The 25897-nt window shown below is 48.9% G+C and overlaps 1 protein-coding gene across 8 annotated transcripts; it reads right to left on the reverse strand.

The window, feature by feature from the left end:
- Nucleotides 1-1787: 1787 nt before the first annotated feature.
- Nucleotides 1788-17339, reverse strand: PLEKHB1 (pleckstrin homology domain containing B1). 8 transcript variants are annotated; one of them, XM_070383753.1, is made up of 8 exons: nt 17317-17339; nt 13969-14044; nt 12451-12603; nt 11498-11600; nt 10339-10378; nt 7571-7675; nt 3573-3672; nt 1788-3034 (listed from the first exon to the last, which is right to left on the reverse strand). In XM_070383753.1, the coding sequence occupies exons 2-8, from the start codon at nt 14003-14005 to the stop codon at nt 2898-2900; spliced, it is 675 nt and encodes a 224-aa protein (XP_070239854.1). In that variant the 5' UTR covers nt 14006-14044; nt 17317-17339; the 3' UTR covers nt 1788-2897. The 8 variants fall into 8 exon arrangements, with proteins under 8 accessions (XP_070239854.1, XP_005893588.1, XP_005893589.1 ...); XM_005893526.2 differs by lacking the exon at nt 17317-17339 and adding an exon at nt 17115-17310; XM_005893527.2 differs by lacking the exon at nt 17317-17339 and adding an exon at nt 15332-15488.
- Nucleotides 17340-25897: the final 8558 nt, after the last annotated feature.

Genomic DNA, 25897 nt, shown 5'->3' on the forward strand with positions numbered 1-25897 from the left:
GAGTACCTAGGAGTAGAATTGATGGGTTTAGGGATTTGCATATGTTTGGCTTACCTGATCAGTTTCCAAAGCAGCTATACCAGTTTCCACTTATATGAGATTCCGAGGGGTGTTCCACATCAGTATTTAATGTTGTCTTTTTCACCTTTAGTCATTTAGTTGGGTATGTAGTGACATCACATTTTAATTTGAAACTTTAAAAAACCACTGTGGTGACCAGATAAAACAATATGTGGGCCAGATGTGATCCTTAGGCCAGCCACCTTCAGATCAAACTGAGGTGTCTGTGAGAATGAATGTTTGTCTTAATATGTGTGTGAATAATTTAATAATTGTCTAGTGAGCAACTGGAAGATTAAGTCATGCTGCAATCATTAATGGGGAGATTTTGAAGTAAGGGAAGCCCTAGTGGCTCAGATGGTAAAGAATCCACTCACCTGGAACATCCATCTGCATCCTTCTCGCCCTGGCTGGGGGAGGTCCTCAGTAACCTGGCCCACCTACTACCCCTTCTCATCACGCAACTTGCTGTGACATCCGACCATTGCCTGAATTTCTCAGTACTCTCAAATCTAAAGTGTTTTTAGGCCTTTGCACGCCGTTTCTTCTATCTGTTGTTTTTCCTTTCTCTGTTTGCAAACTCCCACTCACCTTTCAAGGCTCACCCTAAATTTTCACTTCCTATCTCAAAGCCAGTCTCCTCGGCACAGCTGGACACCTCTTCCTCAGAGCTTCTACTGTTCCATGTTCCTATCTTACTTCATGGAATCATTGCTATTTGTTTATGTATCCCTCTTAAGTTCATGTCTGGAAACATAACTGAGTTGGACACCTGATATTTTTGCCTCCCAGCTCTCGCTTATTCATCTACTTCTGGAAACAGTGCCCTAAATTTCCTGTGGGAGACTACCCCAGACCTGCTCTCTAAACTCTGTTGTTTTAGACCATCTTTTCCAGATCACAGTAGATTCAGTGGCTGTAAAGATGGAAACGAAGCAAAGTTTAAGTGATAATATTCATGTCCCTGGACCACACAGTTTCTGGGTTCTCAGGTTTGAGGCCCAGTGTTTTCGCTTGTGTGTGTGTATGTTACTCATTCAGTCATGTCCGACTCTTTGCGACCCCATGGACTGTAACCTGCCAGGCTCCTCTGTCCATGAAATTCTCCAGGCAAGAATACAGGAGTGAGTTGCCATTTCCTTCTCCAGGGGATCTTTTGAATCCGGATCTCCTGAATTGCTGGCAGATTCTTTACCATCTGAGCCACCACGGAAGCCCCCTATATTTTCCCTTCTCTGGCTTAAATCAGTTTGAGAAAGGGGATTTCTGTTACGTAACAGCCTCAAAAAACCTGATTTAAGATGGTGGTTTCCTTCCGTAGGCACCTTGTCTCTATGAGTACAACTCATTGTCTCAGTTCTAGAAGGATGGGAACCTACTGGAAAAGACCCTACCCAATACCACAGGATGCTCAGACAGGCAGGGCATGGCCTGGATCATGCATCAGCTCAGATGACAGAGATTCTCAGGCAACCTCTCCTGTCAAGCCCTCAAGGATGGCCAACTTCAACCTGCCAGCTTATAGTAGGAAAGCAAGGTCCAGAACAGTCAAGTGACTTGCCCCCCAAATTCCTCATGGCAGCTAATATGCTGCCACCAATTCTACCTGACCTCAGAATCCACACTCTTCTCACTATACCAGAGAAGGCACTAGTCAGTGCTGAGTCATGGAAATGTCTCAGGGAGACAGGGCACCTTGGGGGAACAAACAAAGCCAGAGTCAGGGCTAGAGCCAACCACACCTTTATTAGTTTCTACAGCAGCCGGAGCCCCTATCTACAAGGGAATTTTAGCACGCTACTCTGGCTACTGGGCAGGAATGTTAGCATTTCTGCTAGTGACTGGGACAGGATGGGAGAGGAGACTAGAAGGGGACCAAATGAGACTGCTGGGCCACCTTCCAGGAGGCACATGTGGGGCCTCCTGGACTGAGACAAAGATGGATCAGGTCCCAGAGGTGAACACTGCCATCTCTCCCAGAGTGAAGCAAGGGACAGAGCCTGAGATGGTGATAGCCACAGCTATGGATAGAGGGCCAACCTCCTGGGGAGTAGAAAATCATTTATTGATGGAGGCACCAACCTAGGGGCAAGTCACAAAGAGAGCTCACCTGCCCCCTAGCAAGGGGACCTCAGGTTCAGCTCAATTGCTGCCCCAAGTACCCTGACATGGAAGGGGCTTTCTGAGCATTGAAGGAACAAGGGACCCAGAAATCTAGCAGTGGGAAGAATGGGGCTAAATTCAGGGAGTGTTAGGGTATTAAAACAGGCAATATGTTCATTATAAGTGCAATCATGAAACTTCCCTCCAAAAGGCTCACATCTCCCCCTCACTCAGCACCTTCTTAGCCTGGAGGACCATCATGATCTGGCCCCTGCCCACACTCCAGCCCAAATGACTCCCTTCCGATTCTTCAGACATGCCATTATGTTCACAGCTCTGGACTCTTGCCAACAACTACAGTCCTAGCCTACCTTCCTCACTCTTTGCCCTCATACTGTCAAAAGACTGATAACTCCACTTTGTCAAGTGTTTCTTTACTCCTGTTTGCCCCCACCAAGCCTGGAGCTGCCAGAGGAAAGAACCTGATTCTTGTGTCACCAGTGACTGAGGAACTTGAAGCCCCATGAGTTGCGTTTTCTGTGTCCTGGTGTATTTGGGAGAAACATATCCAAATGTCTATAATGGATTTCTGGAATGTCTAGCAGTAGATAGAAGGATTTTGAGCTATGTTTGTGCCTGGGATAATAGCTTCCAAAGTGGGAGAGGGCTTGGCTAGTGAAAGGTGGGACCAAAGAGACAGGGAGTCTTTTTGGTCTGTGCGCAGGGTCCAGGGCTCAGAACCAGCAGGGCGACCACATGAGCGAGCCAAGTGCGGCACCTGTGGCGGCTCCCGCAAGCATGCCCATGGCCAGGGGGGCGCCCGCGCTGTAGCAGGGATCCTCCCGCACCACTACGTGCGTCACTCCAGGCCCTGCGGAGAGAAAACCTGTGAGGGCCGCGGGCTTGAGAGCAGAGAGATCATCCGCCTCCTTCCACTAGGTCCCGAGCCCACTCTCCAGTCGGAGAAACGGAGGCCTTCAAACAGGAAGGATGCGCACTCTGTCCCCACGGCTTCTATTCCCTGGATCTGCTACGGGCATTCTGGGACCATGGGGTTAGGGTGGACCGGCGAAGAAACCGCGGGGTCTCTTAAGAATCTCTGGACCACACCCGAGGATGGGCCTTCCCAACCGCTAGACCCTGGAGTGAGGGGAGGCCGCGTCTCCAGCATCAGCCACCAGGGGTCGCTACCAACTCAGGAACGGGTATTGCTGGGCAGCCAGTGAATAGGGGCCGGCCTAGGGAAGAGGTCCGCTCGGAGTGGGGAGGGGCTCTCATCTCAGGGCTGTTCCGATTTATGGGATGGGGAGGGCCTTGCAGAGGGTCCCGGTGGGAAGGGTGGGGCCTGGTTCCGACTGACAGACCGTGGGTGGGGATATAGGCAGGGGCAAGGGCGGCCAGAGACTTACCCACGTAGGGCGGTCCATAGTAGCTGCGGACATACGTGGTCTCGTGCGCGTTGGGGGGCACCACCTCATAGTAGTCCTGGTACGGGCTGTAGACACGCACCTGGGAAGCCCTGCCTGGTCAGCTGCCAGAGATCTGGGCCAGGCTTTGGTCCCCCTACCCCTCACACCTGGTTCACACCCTTCTAGGCCCACAGCGCCACCTCGCCAAATTTAGAAATGGATCTCCAGATACCAGCAATCTCCTGAAGAAAAGCCCCACCTCCCCACAAGACTGTTATCTAAAACTTCAGCTCCCAGTGATACCATTTTCCTGCCCCGGTTTTCCTACCTAGCACTCCCCTGATCAAAAATTCTCCATGGCTCCCTACTTCCTTTGATAGATTTGCTATTATTTGCTAGCAAATAGCAGCTTTCCAGTGGTCACACTTGGAGAAAACCAATGGATTTCTCTACTCTCCTAGTCATGGAGAGAGGGCCTGGACAAGGCCAAGGAAATAAAAGAGGGGTGTGGAGGAAGGAAGGGAAAGGAAGGATAGAGATGAGAAGTAACTAAAGCATAATTAAGCATCATCCATCACGTTCCAGGCCCTGAGGGAGGAAATAATATGTTATTTCCTCTCGTCCTTACAGCAGGCATTGTTCTCCACTCTACCACACAGCCAGGGATGTAGGCTCAGAGAACAGTCAGCATTCTCTCTGGGAAGGAGAAATAGAAGTCCACCTTCCCTCCCTCATTAGATTTTTATCAATTTCTCAAAGCCTGACTCAAAGGTCACCCACTCCAGGAAGACCTTCTGGTCTCAGAAAAAATCCTTTCTTCCTGAGTTCTCTGTGACCTATGCTTGTGCCTCATGTTCCTGGCCTTCCTCCTGACGTCTCCTGCCTGCACCCCTGACATGAGCTATAGGCAATGACTTTAATTCATTTGTATTGCCATCAGGGCCTAGTGACTAGCATGGAGTAATAAATATAAGCTGAATTAAACAGAAGTTCCTAATTTCCTAAAAGACCTAAAGTTCCTAAGTTCCTAAAGACCCTAAGTTCCTAAAAGACCCTCATTTTACCCAAAGGGAACAGACCTGAAGAGGGGGCAGCATCCCCTTCTCTTCTGGCTCCCTCTTCTTAGCCCCTTTGCACCTTATATTTCTGAGCTTTCCACCTAAATGGTCCAGGTGGTCCCTTGGAAGCTCAGGTGTCCAAACTTAATGCATCTCAAAGTGATTCCATCATCCTTCTATCCCCCCAAACCTGCTCTTGTGTAAATGCTTTTCTGTAAATGCCACCACTGTACACTTAAACCAAGACGGCAGGCTGGCACTTTTGTCTTCACACACATCTCCCACATCACATTATCACCGGATCTCATGATTTTATCTTCGAAATATGCTCTTCTGTCCATTCTCTTGTCCAGTACCAAGAGAATAAGCCATTGGTTTTGGCATCTTGGAAATTGTGGGTGACCTTGAAAACACTTTTCAGAGGAGTTGTTGGAGGAAGAAGCCAGACTATGGAGGATTGAAGAATGGTTGAGAGGTGAGGGATGGAGTCAACATATCATGACATCTCTTTCAAGAAGTTTGGTTGTAAGGAGAAGTCCTCCAAGTACACCTTGTGATTTCAAATATCTATGCCATTTCTCTTTGATAAGGATGCCTTTCTCATCTTTTTCTATTCAACTACCTAACTTGTCTTTCATACTCAACATATCACTCTCTCTGAACCTCAGGTTTTGTTACGGCCCCATCTGGGGCACCCACAGCCCTTAGACTTCCCTCATCACAGCACCAACCACTCTGTGGTTTTATTGTTGGTATCCCTGTGAGGTGTTTCTCCCATCATACTTGAGGAAAACACTCCCACCACCACCTGGGTCTAAAAATAGGCCTGACTAGAATATGGCAGGTGTATAATATATTGAATTTATCTCGAGTCAAATACAGAGTCACCCAATTCTTAAGTCCAATTTCAAGTTAGGGACAATGACCAGACCCAGAGCAATGCAGAAGGCTCAGACAAACAAGGCTCAGTCCCAAATGACTTCCCTGCTGTGCTCCTTCCCCAAGGGTGACCCAATAGGGGTTTCTGCTGGGGGTGACCAGGATCTGAGCTCTAAGCCTAGAAGGGACTAAAGAGATCTAAGCTCTCAGATCCCCAATTTTACTGGTCGGGAAGTTGAGGTCCAGAGCCTACATCTGCCCTGCAGTTGCACTGTGAGCCAGTGACCCTCCCAGGCCCTGAAGAAAGTGGAAAACACCACTTCATGTCTCTGTGGGGCATTTGTTTCCATCCTCCATGCCTAAGAGGCCCAGAGGTAAACTCATGTGAATCACCTGGCAACGGGGCAGGGGACTCTCCAGAGACCTCCCAGGCAGACCCTAAGGGTTTGACCCCAGATCCTCTCCCTCTCCACAGGTCCAGCCCCTTTTGTAGGTGGGGACAGGGTCAGTCAGGAGATCACAGACAAATAGACCCTCCCCTCAGAAAAGCTGTTGTACATTAATAATCATTTTACAGTATACAAATATATCAAATCATGTTGTATACCTTAAACTAAGACAATGTTATATGTCAATTATAACTCAAGAAGACTAGAAAAAAGGACACACAAACGGGGAAAAAAGGAAAAGCTGTTGTGTATACGTACGTTTATAGCTTTTAAAATTCTATTTTTAGGCATCTCCACTGGAAACAGTTTGTAGCCTAGTTTGGGTATGAGGATGTCTTACCCATAGATGCCTTAGAATTCTGGGCTGGGAATCACTGATGAATTAAGTGCTCCCAGTCATGTTAGATAACCTCTCAGAGCTTCAGTCTTCTCATCTATGAATGAGGACAGTCTTTCCTACACTGCCCACTCCCAAGGCACAGTGAGAATCCAGCAGAGTCACATCTGTGCAGCCAGGTGATGCTAGCACTGCTGGGCTCAGTGGTTTTGCACATCAGAATTGTCTGGAGAAATTTCTGAAACCACAGATTTCCAAGGCGTCACCCCAGAACTACACAATTAGAGCATCCAGAGGTAGGATCTGAACATTTGCACTGTTTTTAAGTCCTTAAACGATTCTAACGCACAGCTACATTGAGCGTCACTGTGTCAGAAAAGTTCACGGTTGACCACAGGTACTCTAACCCAAGCCCCCTCGCTGCACCCACCTCATGCCGGGCTGAGCACTGGGGACAGAGAGAGGATTCGTCCCCAAATCCTGCTTTCTGGAAACACTGGCTGGGGTGTGTGGCAGGGAGACAGACACGGACTAAATTATAATATGCAGTAGTGAGGCCATAATAGGTTTTTTTTACTCCTTCCTTTCTCCCTTTCTTCATTCATTCATTTGCCCATTAAGTGAACACTCACTGGGGCCTTCTTGTGCCCCACCTTCATGCACCAGGAGTAGGAGAGTCAAAATAGACTGCCCCCATCGCTGAGCACTCATTGCACACCTGCTGTATACCTAGCATTGTGCCAGGCTCCCAAGGGGCAGAGCTGACCTAACCCAATTCTTGCCCTAAAGAAAGCTGCAGGTCTCGTGGGAGACTAGAGACGGAAGTGAAGGAACTAGAAATCAGGCGGAATGAAGACAGTACCAAGCACTAGTGCGGTAGGAGGGGGTGACAATGCCTGGAGGTTTGGGAGTCCTCCCTGAGGAGCTGGCAGTCTTTGCAGGGTGTCTTGGAGGATTTTGTCAGGTGAGTAAGGAAAGTAAAGGTCTTTGCAGCAGAGAGGGCAGCATATACCGAGGCTGGAGAGCAGAAAAAGGGCTGGCACAGCTGGGAGCAGAGGATAGAGCAGAGCAGTTGGAGCACAGGGGATGAGCAAGACAAGGTAGCAAGTCTGGCCCAGGCCAGATCCCAGGGGCCGTGAAAGCAGGGTTGGTTGTCCTACGAATGGTTGGGAGCCATGGAATGTTTGTGAGCAGGGAGGGGATGTGGCTGGGCCACTTCGGGAGGCACATCCTGGTGGCCAGAATGGTGGCAGGGAGGGCTGAACCAGCACTTACCCAGATCCGCCTCTCAACCTTACAGGGGCTCCACGAGCGGGTCACACACCTGACCTTGGGGCAAACCCGGCGGCTCCTGGGAGGGACGGTGGCTCCAGCTGGGGCCTGCTCAAGCCACAGAAACCCAAGAAGGGGAGGAAGGGGGGGTGTCAGAGGCCCTCTACATCTGGAGAGACTCAAAGCTCCTCATAGGCCCTAGCAAAGCCCTCTGCCAGCTGGGCAAGGGAACAGCTATCCTCTTCTTCTTCAGCCCATGGTAATGGTGGGGGGCTCAGAAGAGGTGGTGAAATTGCTGAAGTTACACAGAGAAGAAGGATCAGTAGTGTCTTTCCAGAACTGGCCCACCTTCACCTGTTCCAGGCCGCTGAGGCTCCCAGTCTCCAGGGAGTACAGATAGCTCCCATCACTGACCCGTCCACCTGCACCCATCACCCATGACTGTGCCCCCCACCCCTGTGTTCCCTGCAACAGCCAGAGTCAGGGGCTCCTCCTGGAACCTCCACCCACTGTAGGGTATAAACCTTCAGGATATAGAGGGACAAAGCAGACGTCACTCCTATGTAGGTACAGGACAGACAGACACAGGCGTGAACACTCAGAGGTGGGCAGACACTGGTACAAAGACACAGAGGCACAAATACACCCAGTTCGAGCAAGCGTAGGGACCAGAGGGAGGTGTGCGTGTACGTGCGTGTAGAGGTGGGAGGTGGAGCAGAGAGATGGAGGAAGCAGAGCAGCAGGAAGGTGGGCGCAGAGAAGGGACAGGCAGCTTCACAGAGTCACAGAGTGCAGACGGCCAGCCCTCGACTCCTTCTTTCTGACCCTCTTGGGTGGGACGACGGGTCTGCCCTGCCTCAGCCAGATTTGGAGCTCAGAGCCAGGTAACTCTACCCAGCTGACCACCACCCCAGCCTCCTCTTCTACAGCCTCTACCCAGAGCCTGAGTCTGCTCCCCAAAGCCTGACCACAGCCCCCCTGCTTAATGCCCTTTATAGTTCCCCACAGCCCTCGGGATAAAGTTCACTTCCTTCCTGGACTTCAAGGCGTTTGTGATGTGGCTCCTCAGAGGTCACGTCTCCTGTTTCTTTCCCTCCACGCTTTATCCTCCAGCCAGGTCAGACTCCTGGCCTTTAGACGTACGTGTCTTCACACACACATTTGCACGTGCCACTTACCCACCTTTGCTCATGTAGCTCCTTCTGTGGGTAATTCCCTTCCCTCAAAATCTCACTGACCTAGGTTCCAATACAGGTTCTTCCACTGATTTACGACCGTGAGACTTTGGACAAGCCAATTCCCCTCTGAATCTCAGCTCCCCTATCTGTAAAATGGGACTAAGAATACCAGCCCCTCCTTTTTCTTATTGAAGATTAACTGATACAGTGGGTGCTAGGTCCTCAAGCACAATGCCCAGCCCTCAGGAGGCAGATGCTAAGGGAGTTTCTAAATGCGTTCCAGTCTTCCCTGCCACTTCCCAGCAGACTTTTTCTCCAGATGAGAAGGGGCTCTACTGTGCCACAGGTAGAAGGAGCAGGCACAGAGTCTGGGGTCAGGCAGATGGGGGCTGAGGCCAGGCTGGGCCACCTTAGAGCTGGGGGCTTTGGGCAGCTCCTCAAAACCTCACCTCCGTCAGTCACTGAGCTCTGTTGACTCCACCTTCTAAATGTGTCTTGTCCTCATCAGCTTGTCTTTGCCAGCAAGGCCTTAGTCCAGACCCCTAGCCAGATGCCCTGCACCTATCCCAGCCTTCTAACAGATCTCTGGGCATCCACTTTGACCTTCTTCAGTCCATTCCCTACCTAGCAGCCAGACTATCTTTTTAAAACTACAAGTCTGGTCTTTTTAAAACTTTCAATGACTTCCAGTGTTCTCAGCAGAAACCCCTATCCTTAACGCAGCTTTTCGTGCCTGGCCTGCTAACCCTCCTTCTCCAGCTGCTCTCTAGCTCCCTGAGCTGCAGTCACCCTAGCCTTCCTTCTGTTTGTCAACTTGCCAACATCATGACCTTTCCCAGGGCCCTTGCACCTGCAGCTCCCTCTGCCTGGAAAGCTGTTCCCTTCACCCCACCCCTTTCACTCAGTTGATCTCTTATCCTTCAGGTCTCATCTTAAGCCTTGTTTGGACTCCCACCTGGATCAGGCCATCATGGTGGATGCACACTGAATGCACTCTGCCGTCTCTGTCTGAGCAGCTCCCATCACTGCGGTGGAACCACTAACTCTAACTTGTGACTTCACATCTAGCTCCCCACTAGGCTGAGTCCAGGAGGGCAGGGCCCACATCTCCTCTGCTACCTTCTGATTATGGTCCTTGGCACAGTGCCTGGCACATAGTAGGAACTCAGTAAATATTTGTTACGTGAATAAATAAAGCTCAACCTTATCATCTGCAGAGAGGGAACAACAATCCCAACCTCACAGGAAGGCTATGAGAGTAGCTGGTATTACAACTATACCACACCTGACACATAATAGTTGCTGAATAAAAGATAGTTCCTTTCCTCCTGCTCACATGCCACCCCCTTCAACAAGCCTTCTTGGAGGCCTCTCTCTCCCTCCTCCAAATCTTTTGGTGAATATCTTTTATTCACCCATTGGCCGTCTTCTGTCCTTTTCCACTTGGGACTCAGGGCCTCTGAGTCTTCACAAGTCTATTCACTCACATATACGGAAACTGAGAACTGCTGGCAGGTGGAGACTAAGTCTGAGTCACCCATGATTCCATGGCAAGTAGCGGTGGGGCGGAGACAGGGAGGGAGGGGGGCTCACCGGCGTGGAGTTCGCCTCCAGCAGTGCCGTCTTCCATGCTCTGCAACGCAAACCCACGAGACCGTGAGGAGGGAGTGCAGGAGAAGGGAGACTGGGCCCCACATTTTAGACCCTACCCCGCCTCTAGCCCCAGTCCCTTGTGAAGGGGGAGATCCTCTTCACTCCCTTGGGAAGACAAAGGGGACCCCCTCAGCTGCCCCAGTCACACAGCAAGCCCCCAGCTAAGCTGCTGCAGTTCTATAACTCTTTCTTATTCCATAGTCTCCTCACCGCTGGGGAGATTCCAGTTTTCCCATCTAGACAAAAGACAGTTGGGCTTGGGTGGTCCTTTAGTGGTTCAGATTCTGACATGCCTAGGCTGGTCCTCTGGCTGCAGCCTACCTCCACATCCCAAACCTACAAACTCGGTTCCCCTACACTCTGACCCCAGAGCCCCGGGAATGCCTAGTGGACACCGGACAATTGAGCCTTTGTTGGTTGCCATGGCACCTGGCTGGGGTGGACAAGGAGGCTCTGTGCTTTGTCCACCCCGAGCTCGGCTTCCCCTGCTCCCACACATCCCATCTCTTTCACTCTCCTACAGCATGAAGGCCAACTGACCCTCTGCCAGAGAGTAGGAAGGGAAAGAATGTGAGTGAGCAAAAGGCGCCTGAGGAAGACACACCCAGGCTCTCGCAGTATGGACCTGCATCCAACACAGGGCGCCCCACGGGCTACCTGTTAGGCGCGTTAGGGTCTATCCCTCAGATCAGAGTACCCCCACCCCAGGCCATCTTCTAAGAAGGGAATGAGAGGAGGGCTCTCTGAAGATGCCACAGGGCTGTGTGTTCCCGTGTATCACCCCAAGTGAGGGCTTACCTCAGAGGCTGTTAGATACCTGACCCTGAGGAATGACCAGGGGCCACACCTGAGGCAGCTGTGCACACACTGCTCCCCACAACAGTCTTGAATTCATCGTGGACCATGTCAGCAGTTTACTGGATACCACACCAGTCACCGCGAGTCATTCAAACCCACTCTGCCCAGCCTCCACTGAACCACCACGCTCACTGGTCTTTGTCCTGCTTTACTACCTTTAGGGTGCTAGCGGCTCAATGAGGAGGAAGTCATTGGTCATGTTCCCGAGACACCACCCCATCGTCTCCTGGGAGTGACTCACATGGCGTCATCTCTGGTCTCAGCACACAGGTGCAGGCGGGAGCCCTCCCGCAGGTTCACAGTCAGCAGGCCATCTCGGCTCCGGCCTTCTGGGGGCTGTACATCTAAAGGCGGACACACACGTATGGGGTTTCCACAGGGCACAGGCCCCGAGTCTCCCCAACAAACCGGGAACAAGAACAGGAACTGACTTCTCTGGGTCCTGTTAACTGGCCACTGCTGACCTCCTCTGATCTCACACATACTTTCCTTGGGATTTTACTCAACTCTTTAGACCCTTCCACCTTTCCACATCGCCTGCTTCCCTAGCTAGGTACATCTCTCTCCCAGTTTCCCTGTTATAATTATGACCTGAGCCTTGGTCAGGGATATTTGCTGGGTAACTCTGAGCCAGTCACTTAAGTTCTCTGAGTCTTCTTATTTCATTTCGTTTTTTCCCATTTCTAGCACTGGAGAGGGCAGGAACTGGGTCTGACTCACCTCTGTGAACCTAGCATAGGGCCCAGGTTCAGCACAGGCACCCCACTCCAGTACTGTTGCCTGGAAAATCCCATGGACGGAGGAGCCTGGTAGGCTGCAGTCCATGGGGTCGCGAAAAGTCGGACACGACTGAGTGACTTCCCTTTCACTTTTCACTTCCATGCACTGGAGAAGGAAATGGCAACCCACTCCAGTGTTCTTGCCTGGAGAGTCCCAGGGATGGGGGAGCCTGGTGGGCTGCTGTCTATGGGGTCACACAGAGTCGGACACGACTGAAGTGACTTAGCAGCAGCAGGAACTCAGGAAGGAACTCATTTCTTAACTTACACCACATGAATTGGATTTGGTAGAGGCCCAGAAGCTGTCTGTGGAAGGCCTCTGAAAGCTGCAGAGAGCCTTCCACCTGAGAATGGCAGGTGTTCTCAGACACAGTGGGAGGGCCGAGCCTGTAGTCACAGAGAGAAAGAGGCTCACCGTGGCACTCTTGGCCGATCTTTATGTCGCGGACGTTGAAATGGATGAGCACGCGGTCCTCCTCATCCTGGGCAGTCTCATCGTGATAGTAGCCCAGGGTCCCATCCAGCCACAAGGCAAACCAGTTCCGCTTCCAGCGGCGGAGGATGGAGCCTGTGTGATATTCCAGACCCACAATACGGGCTGATCACAGAGCCTGAGTGGGGGTAGGAGCCGTGGGTGGGCTCCCAGCATCCCCTTATCTCCAGCCCCCAGTGTTGTAATCACCCCTTCCTTGTCTGTCTGCTCCCTAAAATGATGGCAGGGCCTCTCTCTGTCTTGCTCACCCATTGCCTCCCATTGGGCCTAACAACATAGTCAAGGCTCCATACATGTGCTGAATGGTAAATGAATGATCTGATTCCTTCCTTGGGGGAGGCTGGAAATCTTTTAAGTATCTCAAGACATGTGATAGGAACACCTCCACATGTCCAACTGAACATGTTTAAGTTCATGTCCAATTGAACATTTGTTTCTATATGTACAGTTTGTCAGAGAAAAAGCATTAAGTTGTTTTTGTATGAATGCAGAATAGGATTTATGCAAGAATTAATAGAAAACTAGTCGTCACAGGCTTGCCTTAAGGAAACCTTCAGTTTCCATTGCATCCATTCTGCTGAGGGTTGTACAGTTATTATGTACTTTAAAAACAAAGGCCCCGGGGGACAGTCATTTGTGTAGCGTCTGTTTCTTCTGCCAAATGGAGAGCAGAGGGATTGTCCATAGCTCACCTCACGGGTCCTAGAACCCAGCAGGACCTGGACTCAGTGTTTGCTGGACTGAATGAACTGAGGATGGGTCATGGGGTATCAGGGAGCTCCTAGCCCAGGACAGCTCTTATTCAGACCATGACTCTGGTCAGAGGTGGATCTGGAAGCCCGATCCCTAGCTGTAGACATTTCGAGACTGGAAATCTTAACAGGAAAGGGTAAAGACTAAGAGAGCTTCTTAGAACTTTACAAATTCTGAGGAACAGAGGCATTTTTCATTTTGTTCTGTGCCTTGTTCTGTGGCTAGCCCTGGGCCACAGAGGGTTAAACCCAGTCCCTGCACTTGGGGCGCTCACAGTCTGGAGACAATATAGGTAGGGGACTGGTGAGGCCCACAGGTAAGGACGGTGAAGTATTGATCAGTGCTATAAGAGGGGTATGTGTGAGGCACTGGGAACAGAAAAGAGAGCTGCTAACCCAACTTGGTGCTACAGCAGGGGCTGGGGTGGGGAGCAGAGAAAAGGCAGAGAAGGCTCTTTTCAGAAAGGGATACCTGAGCTGGGTCTTGAAAAATAAGTAGTTGACTAAGCAGCCAGGAATGTGAAGGACATTCCCAGCAGAGAGAAGAGTATGGACAAAGGAGGGAAGGATAAAAGGGGCATGGTTTCTTGAGAGAAGGGTTCACTGTGCAGCTCCAACAGGCCACTTCCCTCACCCCTGGCCCCAGATAAGGTACAGGACGGACAGGGCTTGGCCCAGGGTCACTCACTCTGTCTCCACAGCCAGCCGCCCCTCACCAGGGCCATTTCCTCAAAAGGACTTTCCAGGGTGGAGTCAGGCGGAACCTGTCAGGGGGATCACAGACTTCATCAGCTGCTCCACAAAAGCTCCCCTGAGAAAGCCCCCGCCCCGGTCCTCCCTGGGGGAGCCACTGAGGAAAGGTTTAAGGGAGTGTGGATAAACAAACAAGGGCAAGCCTGTCTGTCTCCTCTCCATTCTTGGCTCCAGGCACATAATGAGAGCACTGTGCTTGTGGGGTCAGCAGGGCAGCCACACTTTGCAATGGGGTGGGGGTGGGGGTCAGAAGCTTGGATTCCAATCTCATCCCCATAACCTTGACCAAGTCCCTTTTCCCAGCCTCCACATCTAGATCTGTAAAAGGGTGTCCATCAGGCAGGTAGAGACTGGAGTGAGGAACTCTGAAAATGTTAGAAACCCTGGAATATTGAAATGCTGGCAGCAGATAATAGTAGAATCATGGCAGTGAACAAGGGACTTTCATGATAAGAGAGCCCTCCTCACATTTGAACCCCACCAGGGTTTCCCAGGTGGCTCGGTGGTAAAGAATCCACCTGCCAATGCAGGAGACGAGGAGATGCAGCTTTGATTCCTGGGTCAGGAAGAGCCCCTGGAGTAGGAAATGGCAACCCACTCCAGTATTCTTGCCTGGAAAATTCCATGGACAGAGGAACTTGGCGGGCTACAGTCCCTGGGGGTCGCAAAGAGTCAGACACGCCTGAGCACACACACACAAAGAACCCATTTACAAAGTGCACAGAATAATAGTTCAACAGCAACTATGATTTATCGAGCACTATATGCCAGGTATACTTGTAAAGTGGTTTCATCTATTACCTCACAATATTCCTTGCTATTTTCAGGAAACTGGGGCCTGGAGAGGTCCAGTCACTCGCACAGATCTTGATTAGTAAGCAGTGGAGCCAGGATTCACACCCAGCAGTCCTGTCTTCTAAGCATTATCCCAGTAGGAGTTTTTAAAACTCCCAAATATCCAGCCCATATCCCATAACAATAAAATCAGAATGTCTGAGGGCAGGAGGTAAGCACTGATAGTCTTCAAAGACCCCCAGGTGAGTCAATGTACAGTTTGGGCCCCACTGCAACTCTGTCCAGTACTTGTGTGATGGAGCTTGGATTGGAATCCAAGTGCCCTCCCCCACTAACTCACACCTGTTGTTGCGTAGCACAAGGGCTGGCTGGCACACCTGGGGTGGAAGGCCTGGCCTTGTCCCTGCTTCTCTGGCCGCTCCCTCCCATCTTCACGCTCTGACATAGGTCAGACAAGAAGGCCAGGTGTAAACTCCCTCTTCAGCCCCCCTTAATGCACCCACCTGTCTACACCTGTTGCGGTGCTGCTGCCAAAACGGCCGGTTACTTGATGCTGCTGCCGCCCAACCCGCTGCGCCTGCGCTTTGAGTGCCCCAGAGTGCCTGGGGCAATTCACTCTCCCCGCTGCAGCCCAGAGCCTAGCTGCCTCAGGGCCCCACCCCCAGGGAGGGGGCGGGGCGTGTAGCGACGGGCTGACAGGAGTCCTTCTGGGACTTGTAGTCTGCAGGCCTAGACCTGGGACCTATACAGCCTCTCCTGGGAGGTAGCCCTGTGCCCACTCGGAGCACAGGTGAGAGGCTGCATCTGTGATTTTATTTTGCTATTGTCATTATGTTGTCCATTCATTTAGCATGAAATACTTTTCCCCAAGAATCTTGAGCTCTAATTTTCTGGAAAAATGTAAAACTACAGGGAGAAAACCAGGCTCCTAGTTTTGCCATGTTTTCTTGATACTCAGTTTGTTGCCTGGCACTGGGCATTAGTAGAAGGCACAAAGAAATATCCGACAAGCCCCTTCATTTCCCAGTTTCCAGTCTGTGTTTATGTTCCAACAGTGTTTATGTTCCAACATAAACACACAAAGTAGAGTATGATCTGACAATGGGAAAGAAGAGTTTGACTTTGATGAAGAGGTTCAGGAAGGCTTCCCAGAGGAGGCTGCAGGGTCTTGAAGGATGAGTATGAGTGTCTCATCACTTTGTGGCAAATAGAAGGGAAAAAATGGAAACAGAGGTTTTATTTTCCTGGGCTCCAAAATCACTGTGGACGGTGACTGCAACCATGAAATTAAAAGACACTTGCTCCTTGGAAGAAAAGCTATGACAAACCTAGACAGCATATTCAAAAGCAGAGACATCACTTTGCCAACAAAGGTCCATCTAGTCAAAGCTATGGTTTTTCCAGTAGTCATGTACAGATGTGAGAGTTGGACCATGAAGAGGGCTGAGTGCCCAAGAATTGATGCTTTCAAATTGTGGTACCGAAGAAGACTCTTGAGAGTCCCTTGGACAGCAAGGAGATCAAACCAGTCAATCCTACGGGAAATCAGTCCTGAATATTCATTGGAAGGACTGATGCTGAAGCTGAAGCTCTGATAATTTGGTCACCTGATGGGAAGAGAGGACTCACTGGAAAAGACCCTGATGCTGAGAAAGGTTGAGGGCAGGAGAAGGGGTCAACAAAGGATGAGATGGTTGGATGGTATCATCAACTCAATGGACATGAGTTTCAACAGCCTCCAGAAGATAGTGAAGGACTGGGAAGCCTGGTGTGCTGCAGTCCATGGAGTTGCAAAGAATTGGACATGACTGAGTGACTAAACAACAATAAGCATCTAGTATTTCAGTGTTTGGAAAGCAGAGTGCAGGGGTTGGGGTGGGAGGGCATGGGGATCGGTGGGTGATGAAGCTGTAGGGGTTGCAAGGATGTAACATGAAGGCCTTGGAAGACAGGCTCAGGAGCCTGGGCCTTTATGACATAGTGACTGGGGTTGGGGTTGGGTGAGGAGCTAGGTGGTACAATTTGTGGCCTGGAAAGGCATTTCTAGGACACTCAAAAATGGATTGAAAGGGGCCCAACTAGAAAGAGAAGACTATTTATCTACCACCACGGTCTGTTCCTCCAGGATCATTTCCTTGAATAGTTCAACCCCACAAAGCCCCACCTAGGAGCAGATCCAGGATGTCATTCGAGAGAAGATAGACTGTCCAGGCCTGAACGATCCCTTGAGAACAGAACCCACCCTGCCCTGGGTCCTTTGTCCTGTCCCAGAGACCTCTCTCTTACCGGAGCTGCAGGACTCATGGTTCCTGGGCCGTCAGAGCAGCATTTCCCAGAAGGCTCCTGCAGGGGGGCATATCCCTAAGAGCCTTGGAGATAAGGGGATCAGGAAGGCGCTACCAAGTGGAGACCGGAGCGGGTGGCAAAAGGGGGCACACAGCTCCCACAGAAAGTCGTCCTTTCTCTCCAGTCCGCTCCCCAAGCTCACCGGTGGGTCCCCTATTTGACCTTCAGTTCGCGGATAACAAGTCATCTATGATTCGGAAGTGGTGTTGCACTAGCCTCGGTAAGATTCCCGGGGTGGGAGGCGGGGCTCGCCCTCCCCTCTCGATCGGGGGCGGGGCTAAATGTTCCTTCAGCCGGGCTTGACCGTGCCGTCACCCCGGTCCTGGAGACACGGCTTGGCTCTTTAAGCTTCCCCGTCTTGCTCCTGGGTTTCTGTAATCCTGACCTCAGCTAACCCTGTACCTCGGCCCTTCGTGCAGTTGCACGCCTTGCTGAGGGATCCACCAGGGCTGATCCTACTTGCCCCGGAGCTCATCCCTTCGTGCAGCCCCAGAAATCAGTTCTCCGAAATCACGCTTTGCATCCCTGTGTCCTGGATGAACCATCCCACCCCTACCTTTTCCAGACTACAGTTGCCGCCTCTTCTGTAGAAGGATGGAAGGGAGGAAGGGAAAGGTGAAGCTGACCTCAGAGAATCTGGATGCTGCTGCTCTTCCCAGCTCTCCTTGCTCCCCTGAGGTGGCTCCTTCATAGAAGGATGGTGTGAGGGAACAGTGCAGACAGCTCCAAAATTACCTTCTCTGGATTTAGTAACAGATGAAAAGAGAAGATTTTCCAGCATCATTGTGGAATTCATAAGAAGGTCTCCCTATTCCCCAACCAAAGAGGCGGTGCTATGACAAGAAAAAAGGGAAGGGATGCTTGGCAAACTAAAACCACAGATTCCACTACAAATTCTAAACGCAGCATGTGTGTTAACCGCTCAGTCATGTCCAACTCTTCACAACCCCGTGGACTGTAGTCCGCCAGGCTCCTCTGTCCGTGGAATTCTCCATGGACGAATACTGGAGTGGGTTGCCGTTTTTGTCTCCAGGTGATCTTCCCGACCCAGGGATCCAACCCGCGTCTGCTGCATAACGCAGCATGACCTGACATCAATCTCTGAAATGCTGGTCAATGACTCTCTTTGAGAACCTGATAAATGTATTCTGCCCAGGAAAAAATGCACACACGTGTCACATTTTACTTATAATTCTTGGGATTTCATAGATGCTTGAAGCTATGATGATTAATATTGAGATTGCTTTTAATGTTCACAGCTGTGCAAATGAGTGGAAAGAGTATGAACTGACAAGCGAGAAGCGCTGAGAGCATAGTAGGAATCATAGCTCCATCAGTGATGGCTTTGAGAGACTGTTTAATCAACTAAAATATGTTAAGACTAACAAGCCGATAAGTAACATTTACATTTCTGTTGTAACTGTGGTACACAGAACCATTGGCAGAGAGAAAGTGTTTTGTTATTTCAAATGTCTCTGGTGGATGAACAGCTCTCAGATAATATATTGTTTAGAGAATAGTGGGCTGGCTTATCAAATTAAAGTTTACGACTCACGTTTTCTAGAAAGTAATATAATGAGAATGATTTATATCATCTCTATTTACTAAAAAAAATTCTGAGATTTATATCAAACTGCAACTGGAGCAAAAGTAAAACCTCTTATGTAAAAGTTTAATAATAATTTTAGTGGGATATAATTTACATATTATGAAGTTCACTCTTTTAAAGTACACAATTCCCTATTCTGATAAATTCACAGAGTTGTGCAACCATCCCCACTATTTAGTCTCAGATCATTTTCTTTCTTTCTGTTTTTTTTGGCTGCACCTCTTGGCTTGTGGAATCTCAGTCCCCCCAACCAGGGATTGAACCCAGGTCACAGCAGTGAAAGGCCTGAATCCTAACCACTAGTCAACCAAGGAACTCTCACATATCATTTTCATTACCCTCAAAGGAAACTTATATGGTTAAGACATCCAAGATGGCTGTCCTCTTGCTCTCTGTACATCCCTTGCCTGACCAGTGCCTGCTTCACCACTCAAATCGTGGACCTTCCTACCTACTTGCCCCAGGCCCCAACTGGTGATTGTTCTTAGCAAAGGGGCAGTGAGGGGTGTGCCCTTTACTGGTTTCCCTGGTAACTAATGAGCCCAATTCACCTGTAACTGGTAACCTTCCCTTCCCCTCTGGAGTGAAGGTTGCCCCAGGTCCTCTCCTGCCGATTTTCTGCCGCACACCGTGGGGCACTGCTTCAGGACCTTGTTTCAGACACGTGAGCTCCCGCATCCTTAAACCACTGGCGTTTCTGTTGCTGACTCTCAGATCTTTCTTCAGTCTTGAAGCTGGGCAAATACAGGCCTTGTAGGCCTGTGAAGAGCAGCCCAAAGAAATTCTATATCCTCTAGCGGTCACTCTCAATCCCCTTTCCCCCAAGTCCCTGGCAACCTCTACTTGGTTATGGTTGCTGTTGTTTAAGTATTTATTTATTTGGCTGCACCGGGTCTTAGTTGTGGCATATGGGATCTAGTTTCCTGACGGGAGATTGAACCCAGGCCTCCTGCATTGGGAGCGTGGAGTCTTAGCCACTAGACCACCAGGGAAGTCCCATGGCAACCACTACTTTGTATGAATTTGCTTATTTTGAACATTGCATATGTGCATGCATGCATCCTCAGTCGTTGAGTCATGTCTGGCTCTTGCGACTCCATGGACTGTAACTCCTCAGGTTTCTCTGTCTATGGAATTTTAGGCAAGAATACTGGAGTGGGTTTCCATTTCCTACTCCAGGGGATCTTCTTGACCCAGGGATCGAACCCACGTCTCCTGAGTCTCCTGCATTGGCAGGCAGATTCTATACCATTGTACCACCTGAAAGGCCCTCACATATGTGACCTTTCATGATAGGCTTCTTTCGCTTAATGTTTTCTTGGTTCATCCATGTTATAGCAGGTATCAGTACAATTGACCCTCTGTATCTGCGGAGAATTAGTTCCAGGATTCCCCACAACACACACACTCAGATGCTCAAGTCCCTATATAAAGTGACATAATATTTGCATATAGCCTACACACATCCATATCCGTATACTTTAAAACATCTTTAGATTACTTATAATACCTAATACAATATAAATACTGTGTAGAGAGTTGTAAATACAATGTAAATATTTTTACAACTATGTAATATTTGCCTGTCCTAGACAAATATTTTGCTCTTTGAAACTTACTGGAATTTTTTGTAGTATGTTTGATCTGTGATTGACTGAATTCCCAGGTGCAGAACCTGCTGATATGGAAGACTAACTGTACTTTATTTCTTCTTATTGGTGAATAGCATTCTAAACCATGTTTTATTTATCCATTGATTAGTTGATAGACATTTTGGGTGGTTTCCATCTTACAATACTGCTGTGAATATTTGTGTACAAGTTTTTGGGAGAAGGTATGTTTATATTCCTGTTGGGTATGATATTGCTAAATCATTTGGTAACTCTTTCACATTTTGAGGAACTGTCAATCTATTTTCCAAAGTGGCTGCACCATTTTACAATTCCAGCAGCACTCTGTGAGCTTTCCAGTTTTTCTCATCCTCGCCAACCCTTGTTATTGTCTCTTTTTTTAAGTTTGATTTATTTATAGTAAAATTTTTTTGTGTATCATGATATCCAGGATCTTGGTTCCCCAATAAGGGATTGAACCCTTGCCCCCTACAGTGGAAGTGGGGAGGGGGAGGGGGAGTCCCAACCACTGGACCCCCAGGGAAGTCTCATATTGTAAGATTGTCTCTTTTTTTGATTATAGCCACCCTAGCAGATGAAAAGTGTTGTTTTGTGGTTTTGATTTGCACTTCTCTGCTTACTCCTTGGAAGAAAAGTTATGACCAACTTAGATAGCATATTAAAAAGCAGAGATATTACTTTGCCAACAAAGATCCGTCTAGTTAAGGCTATGGTTTTTCCAGGGGTCATGTATGGATGTGAGAGTTGAACTGTGAAGAAAGCTGAGTGCCGAAGAATTGATGCTTTTGAACTGTGGTGTTGGAGAAGACTCTTGAGAGTCCCTTGGACTGCAAGGAGATCCAACCAGTCCATTCTGAAGGAGATCAGCCCTGGGATTTCTTTGGAAGGAATGATGCTAAAGCTGAAACTCCAATACTTTGGCCACCTCATGCGAAGAGTTGACTCATTGGAAAAGACTCTGATGCTGGGAGGGATTGGGGGCAGGAGGAGAAGGGGATGACAGAGGATGAGATGGCTGGATGGCATCACTGACTCGATGGACGTGAGTCTGAGTGAACTCTGGGAGTTGGTGATGGACAGGGAGGCCTTGCGTGCTGTGATTCACGGGGTTGCAAAGAGTCGGACATGACTGAGGGACTGAACTGAACTGAACTGATTCAATCAAACGGTAATCTAGGTGTTACTGTGAAGCTATTTTGTAGATGTGGTTAACCTCCACAATCAGCTGACTTTAAGTAAAGGAGATTATCCTTGATAACATCCAATTAGTTGAAGGGCCTTAAGAGCAAAACAGACATTTCCCTGAAGATGACTGTATGGTCTGTGGACTGTAGTCTCAGCCTGTGCCTGAGAGTTTCCAGTCTGCTGACCTGGGCTGCAGGTTTCAGACTTGCCAGCCTCACAACCCCCAATTCCTTGAGATAAATCACTTTATATGTATGTATAACCTACTGGCTCTGTTTTTCTGGAAAGCCCTAATACAGGGAAGAAGGTGTCTTCTTGTCAGAACTCCCCATTTGAAACTATTGGAAACACCCGGTTTGGGAACGGAGGAAGAAAGCCTGGCAGCCCAGGAGAAGGTCTGAGGGGAGCGATGTTGAGACCTTCCTATCTCAGATGAAACAGTACCCCATACCGAGAGATGAGGGTTGCAAATGCTCCCTGGAAAATGCTCCATCTGGATCATGGAGAGGTTTCTTTCAGCTTCCTGTGCTCTTGCCCAATGATTGGGACCTTTTGGTTCAAGGGAAATAATTTGGTTTTGAGAACAAATGATGCTTTCCAGGTTTTCGTAACTGTCTTTGATGTGCTATCTGAAAGTCTTTAGCTCTTCATTTGTGTGTTAACCTGGTCATTTGCTTCAGAACTTGCTTCCTCTTGCTCCAAGTAATGACTTTCCTGGACAGGTAATTTCTTAAGAGACTCCATTTCTTTCTCTTGACAAAGTTCAGTCACTTCATTTCCTCTTCCCTGAAGACTGCACTATTTCAAAAATCAAGATTTGCTCAGCTTGACTACTTCTAAGATGATTGGCCTTCGATGATTATGTTTCCTTCTTTAGTGATGTTGTCGTAGAATTGATTTCTCTCTCCATCTTGGCTGTTTAAATTCACACTTGATTTTTCAACATCAGTCAGTTTCCTCTTGGCTCTTCTGGTCTGGTCATAAATACTGTCTCCATTTCCCAAGTCCAAGTCATTACCTGTGTTCTCTTCTCCAAGTGGAGCTGTTAGATCTTTCATCTTAAGCCAACATTCCTCCAGAGATTTGATCTGACTCTTTACAGATGTCCTGGAGTTCTTTATGAAGGGCTGGAGTCTTAAGTATTACTTTTGCTTTTTCCACTTGTATTTTTTTTTCCACACTGTGCAGCATATGGGATCTTAGTTATGTGACCAGTGATTGAACCCATGTCCCCAGCATTGGAAATGTGGAGTCTTAACCATTGGAGCACCAGAGAAATACCCCACTTGTATTTTATTTCTTTATTTTTGGTTGTGCTGTCATTGTTGATGCACAGGATTTTCTGTAGCTGTGGCGAGCAGGGCTTCCTCTTCCTGTGGTGCATGGGCTTCTCATTGCGGTGGCTTCTCGTTGTGGAGCACAGGCTCTAAGGTGCACGGGCTTCAGTAGTTGCGGCAGTGACACTTAGTTGCTCTGGGACATGTGGTATCTTCCTGGACCAGGAATGGAACTGGTGTCTCCTGTACTGGCAGGCAGATTCTTTATCACTGAGCCACCAGGGAAGCCCTCCCACTTGTAATTTTGATGGATTTAGTTTCTGCTTCTAGAGACAGAATCTTTCTCATGTTATAAGAGATTGGCTTATCTTAATCTACATATTGAGGTTTTCTTTCCCTAGCTTGTTTCCTGTTAAGCCATCAGTTCAGTTCAGTCACTCAGTCATGTCCGACTCCTTGCAATCTCATGAATCGCAGCACACCATGCCTCCCTGTCCATCACCAACTCCCAGAGTTCACTCAGACTCACGTCCATCGAGTTGGTGATGCCACCCAGCCATCTCATCCTCTGTCGTCCCCTTCTCCTCCTGCCCCCAATCCCTCCTAGCATCATGGTCTTTTCCAATGAGTCAACTCTTCGCATGAGGTAGCCAAAGTATTGGAGTTTCAGCTTCAACATCAGTCCTTCCAATGAACACCCAGGACTGATCTCCTTTAGGATGGACTGGTTGGATCTCCTTGCAGTCCAAGGGACTCTCAAGAGTCTTCTCCAACACCACAGTTCAAAAGCATCAATTCTTTGGTGCTCAGATTTCTTCACAGTCCAACTCTCACATCCATACATGACCACAGGAAAAACCATAGCCTTGACTAGACAGACCTTTGTTGGCAAAGTAATGTTTCTGCTTTTTAATATGCTATCTAGGTTGGTCATAACTTTCCTTCCAAGGAGTAAGCATCTTATGGACCAAATCACGTGGTTAGGCATTACCAGGGTATCAGACACTTCTTTCAGTCTCACAGGGGTCTTTGATGAGGATTCAGACAGATGGTGGCTGGAAACAGAATATCCAAGATGACTTCACTCACATATGTGGCACGTTGGTGGGACTGCTGGAAGGGCTGTGACTGCTTTCCCTATGTGCCACAGCTTGGGCTTCTTTACACAATAGCCGGACCCCAAGTATGCAAAAGTAAAAGCTATAAAGTTGGGAATCCTGGGAGGTGTGTTTCATTGGAGGCAATCTCCAGACACTTACTACCTCACCTTGGGAGGCATGTTATGATCTAATTGAGGTTGTAGCAATGCGATGTAGCAGTAGAGAAAGGTGGAGAAATTTAGAATGTTGGTGTTTTCTGGCTCCTTCGTGCTGCTTTTAGCAAAGTCCTACCAGAAAGGAAGAGATAGAGAAGCTCAAGCTAGATCTAGCTATTCTGTACAACTTTGCTAAGGGAGGAGCTCTTTGCTATAACCTGTAATCTAGGTTGACTGAAAATCTTGTAATTTTAAATTTTGCAGAGTTTAAAAAGCCAGTTGCTTCCTCACTGAAGCACTTATGTGTGGTAATGGCAAAATGGCAGCCTTAGGAGGAGCTGAGACTAGTGCCCTCTTCAGAAAGGCTGTGAGTCTGTTGGTAAAGAATGGTGCGGGCTTCCCTGGTGGCTCACAGAAGCCACCACAATGAGAAGCCCCACACCACAGCTAGTAGCAGCCCCTGCTTGCTACAACTAGAGAAAAGCTCTCACAGCAATGAAGACCCAGCACAGCCAAAAATAAAGAAATAAATAATTTTTAGAAAAGAAGAGGAAGAATTGTGCTGGGAGGCCACCCAAACCTGTTGTTTCAAATGGTCTGAAGAGAGCCGTCATTCAGTTGAAGAAATGGCAAGGAAGTAGAAGAGCAGAGTGTCGGGTTTGAAAACTGTGTCTGGATAAGGTCTTTGACTATAGTTACTCACATTGGAACTGACCAGAACCAAGTAGACCAGAGGTCTACTACATTTTTGAGGGAATCTTGCTGTTAAGGAAACCCAGATGAAAAGTGAAAGTTGCTCACTTGTGTCTGATTCTTTGCGATTCCATGGAATTCTCCAGGCCAGAATACTGGAGTGGGTAGTCTTTCCCTTCTCCAGGAGATCTTCCTAACTCAGGGATTGGACCCATATCTCCCACATTGCAGGCAGATTCTTTACCAGTTGAGCCACAAGGGAAGCCCCAGAATCTGGAGTGGGTAGCCTAATCTGGAGTGGGTAGCCCATCCCTTCTCCACCGGATCTTCCTGACCCAGGAATTGAACCAGGGTCTCCTGCATTACAGGTGGATTCTTTACCAACTGAGCTATCAGGGAAGTCCATGAAACCAAACCCAGCCTGAAAAACCCTGTGATTGCTCAACCTTCAGAACACTTCTTGGGTCCTTGAACCCCGCACAAGCAGGAAGTGAACTGATAATGGTGAATTTCCCAAGCGTCTGCTTTCTCCTATCTTTCAGGGATATGGGTATCCAGCCTTGAGCTTGGGTGCTGCTTCTCAGTAATGTGGTCAGTCTAGGAAATAAGTGAGGACTGTTGACTTACTCATGAGTTTAACCAATTTTTGCCAAATGCTTCTATGTGTCTTGTATGGGGTTAGTATTGGGGATGTCGCTGTGAAGGGAGGGAGAGGCAGTGGAGTCTAGAAGGTCTGGGGGAATCTTCATTCCCTCAGCACATCACCCACACTGTATCTCCCCAGTGAGGCCCTTTGTAAGGGCTCCAGAAGTTCCCACGTCTGTCCCTGTAGCTGATACATGGTGCTCTGTATCCTGGCTGTACCAACTTCCTTTCATTTTCTAGATAAGTCAGTTCTGTTAGATCTCCCTAGATCATGTCTGTATCTGGGCCTCATGCTGACATTTGCAGTACACAAGTTAGATAGATTGCACAGGTTAGGGCTCTTGGCCCTGGTGCCCTGAGACAGGGATGCCCTCAGATGGAGGGAAGATGCCCTGCATCCCCAAGAGTAAACTGTGCAAGGCAGTGAC

This window comes from Bos mutus, chromosome 15 (genome assembly GCF_027580195.1).
Source record: "Bos mutus isolate GX-2022 chromosome 15, NWIPB_WYAK_1.1, whole genome shotgun sequence".
Lineage (NCBI taxonomy): Eukaryota > Metazoa > Chordata > Mammalia > Artiodactyla > Bovidae > Bos > Bos mutus.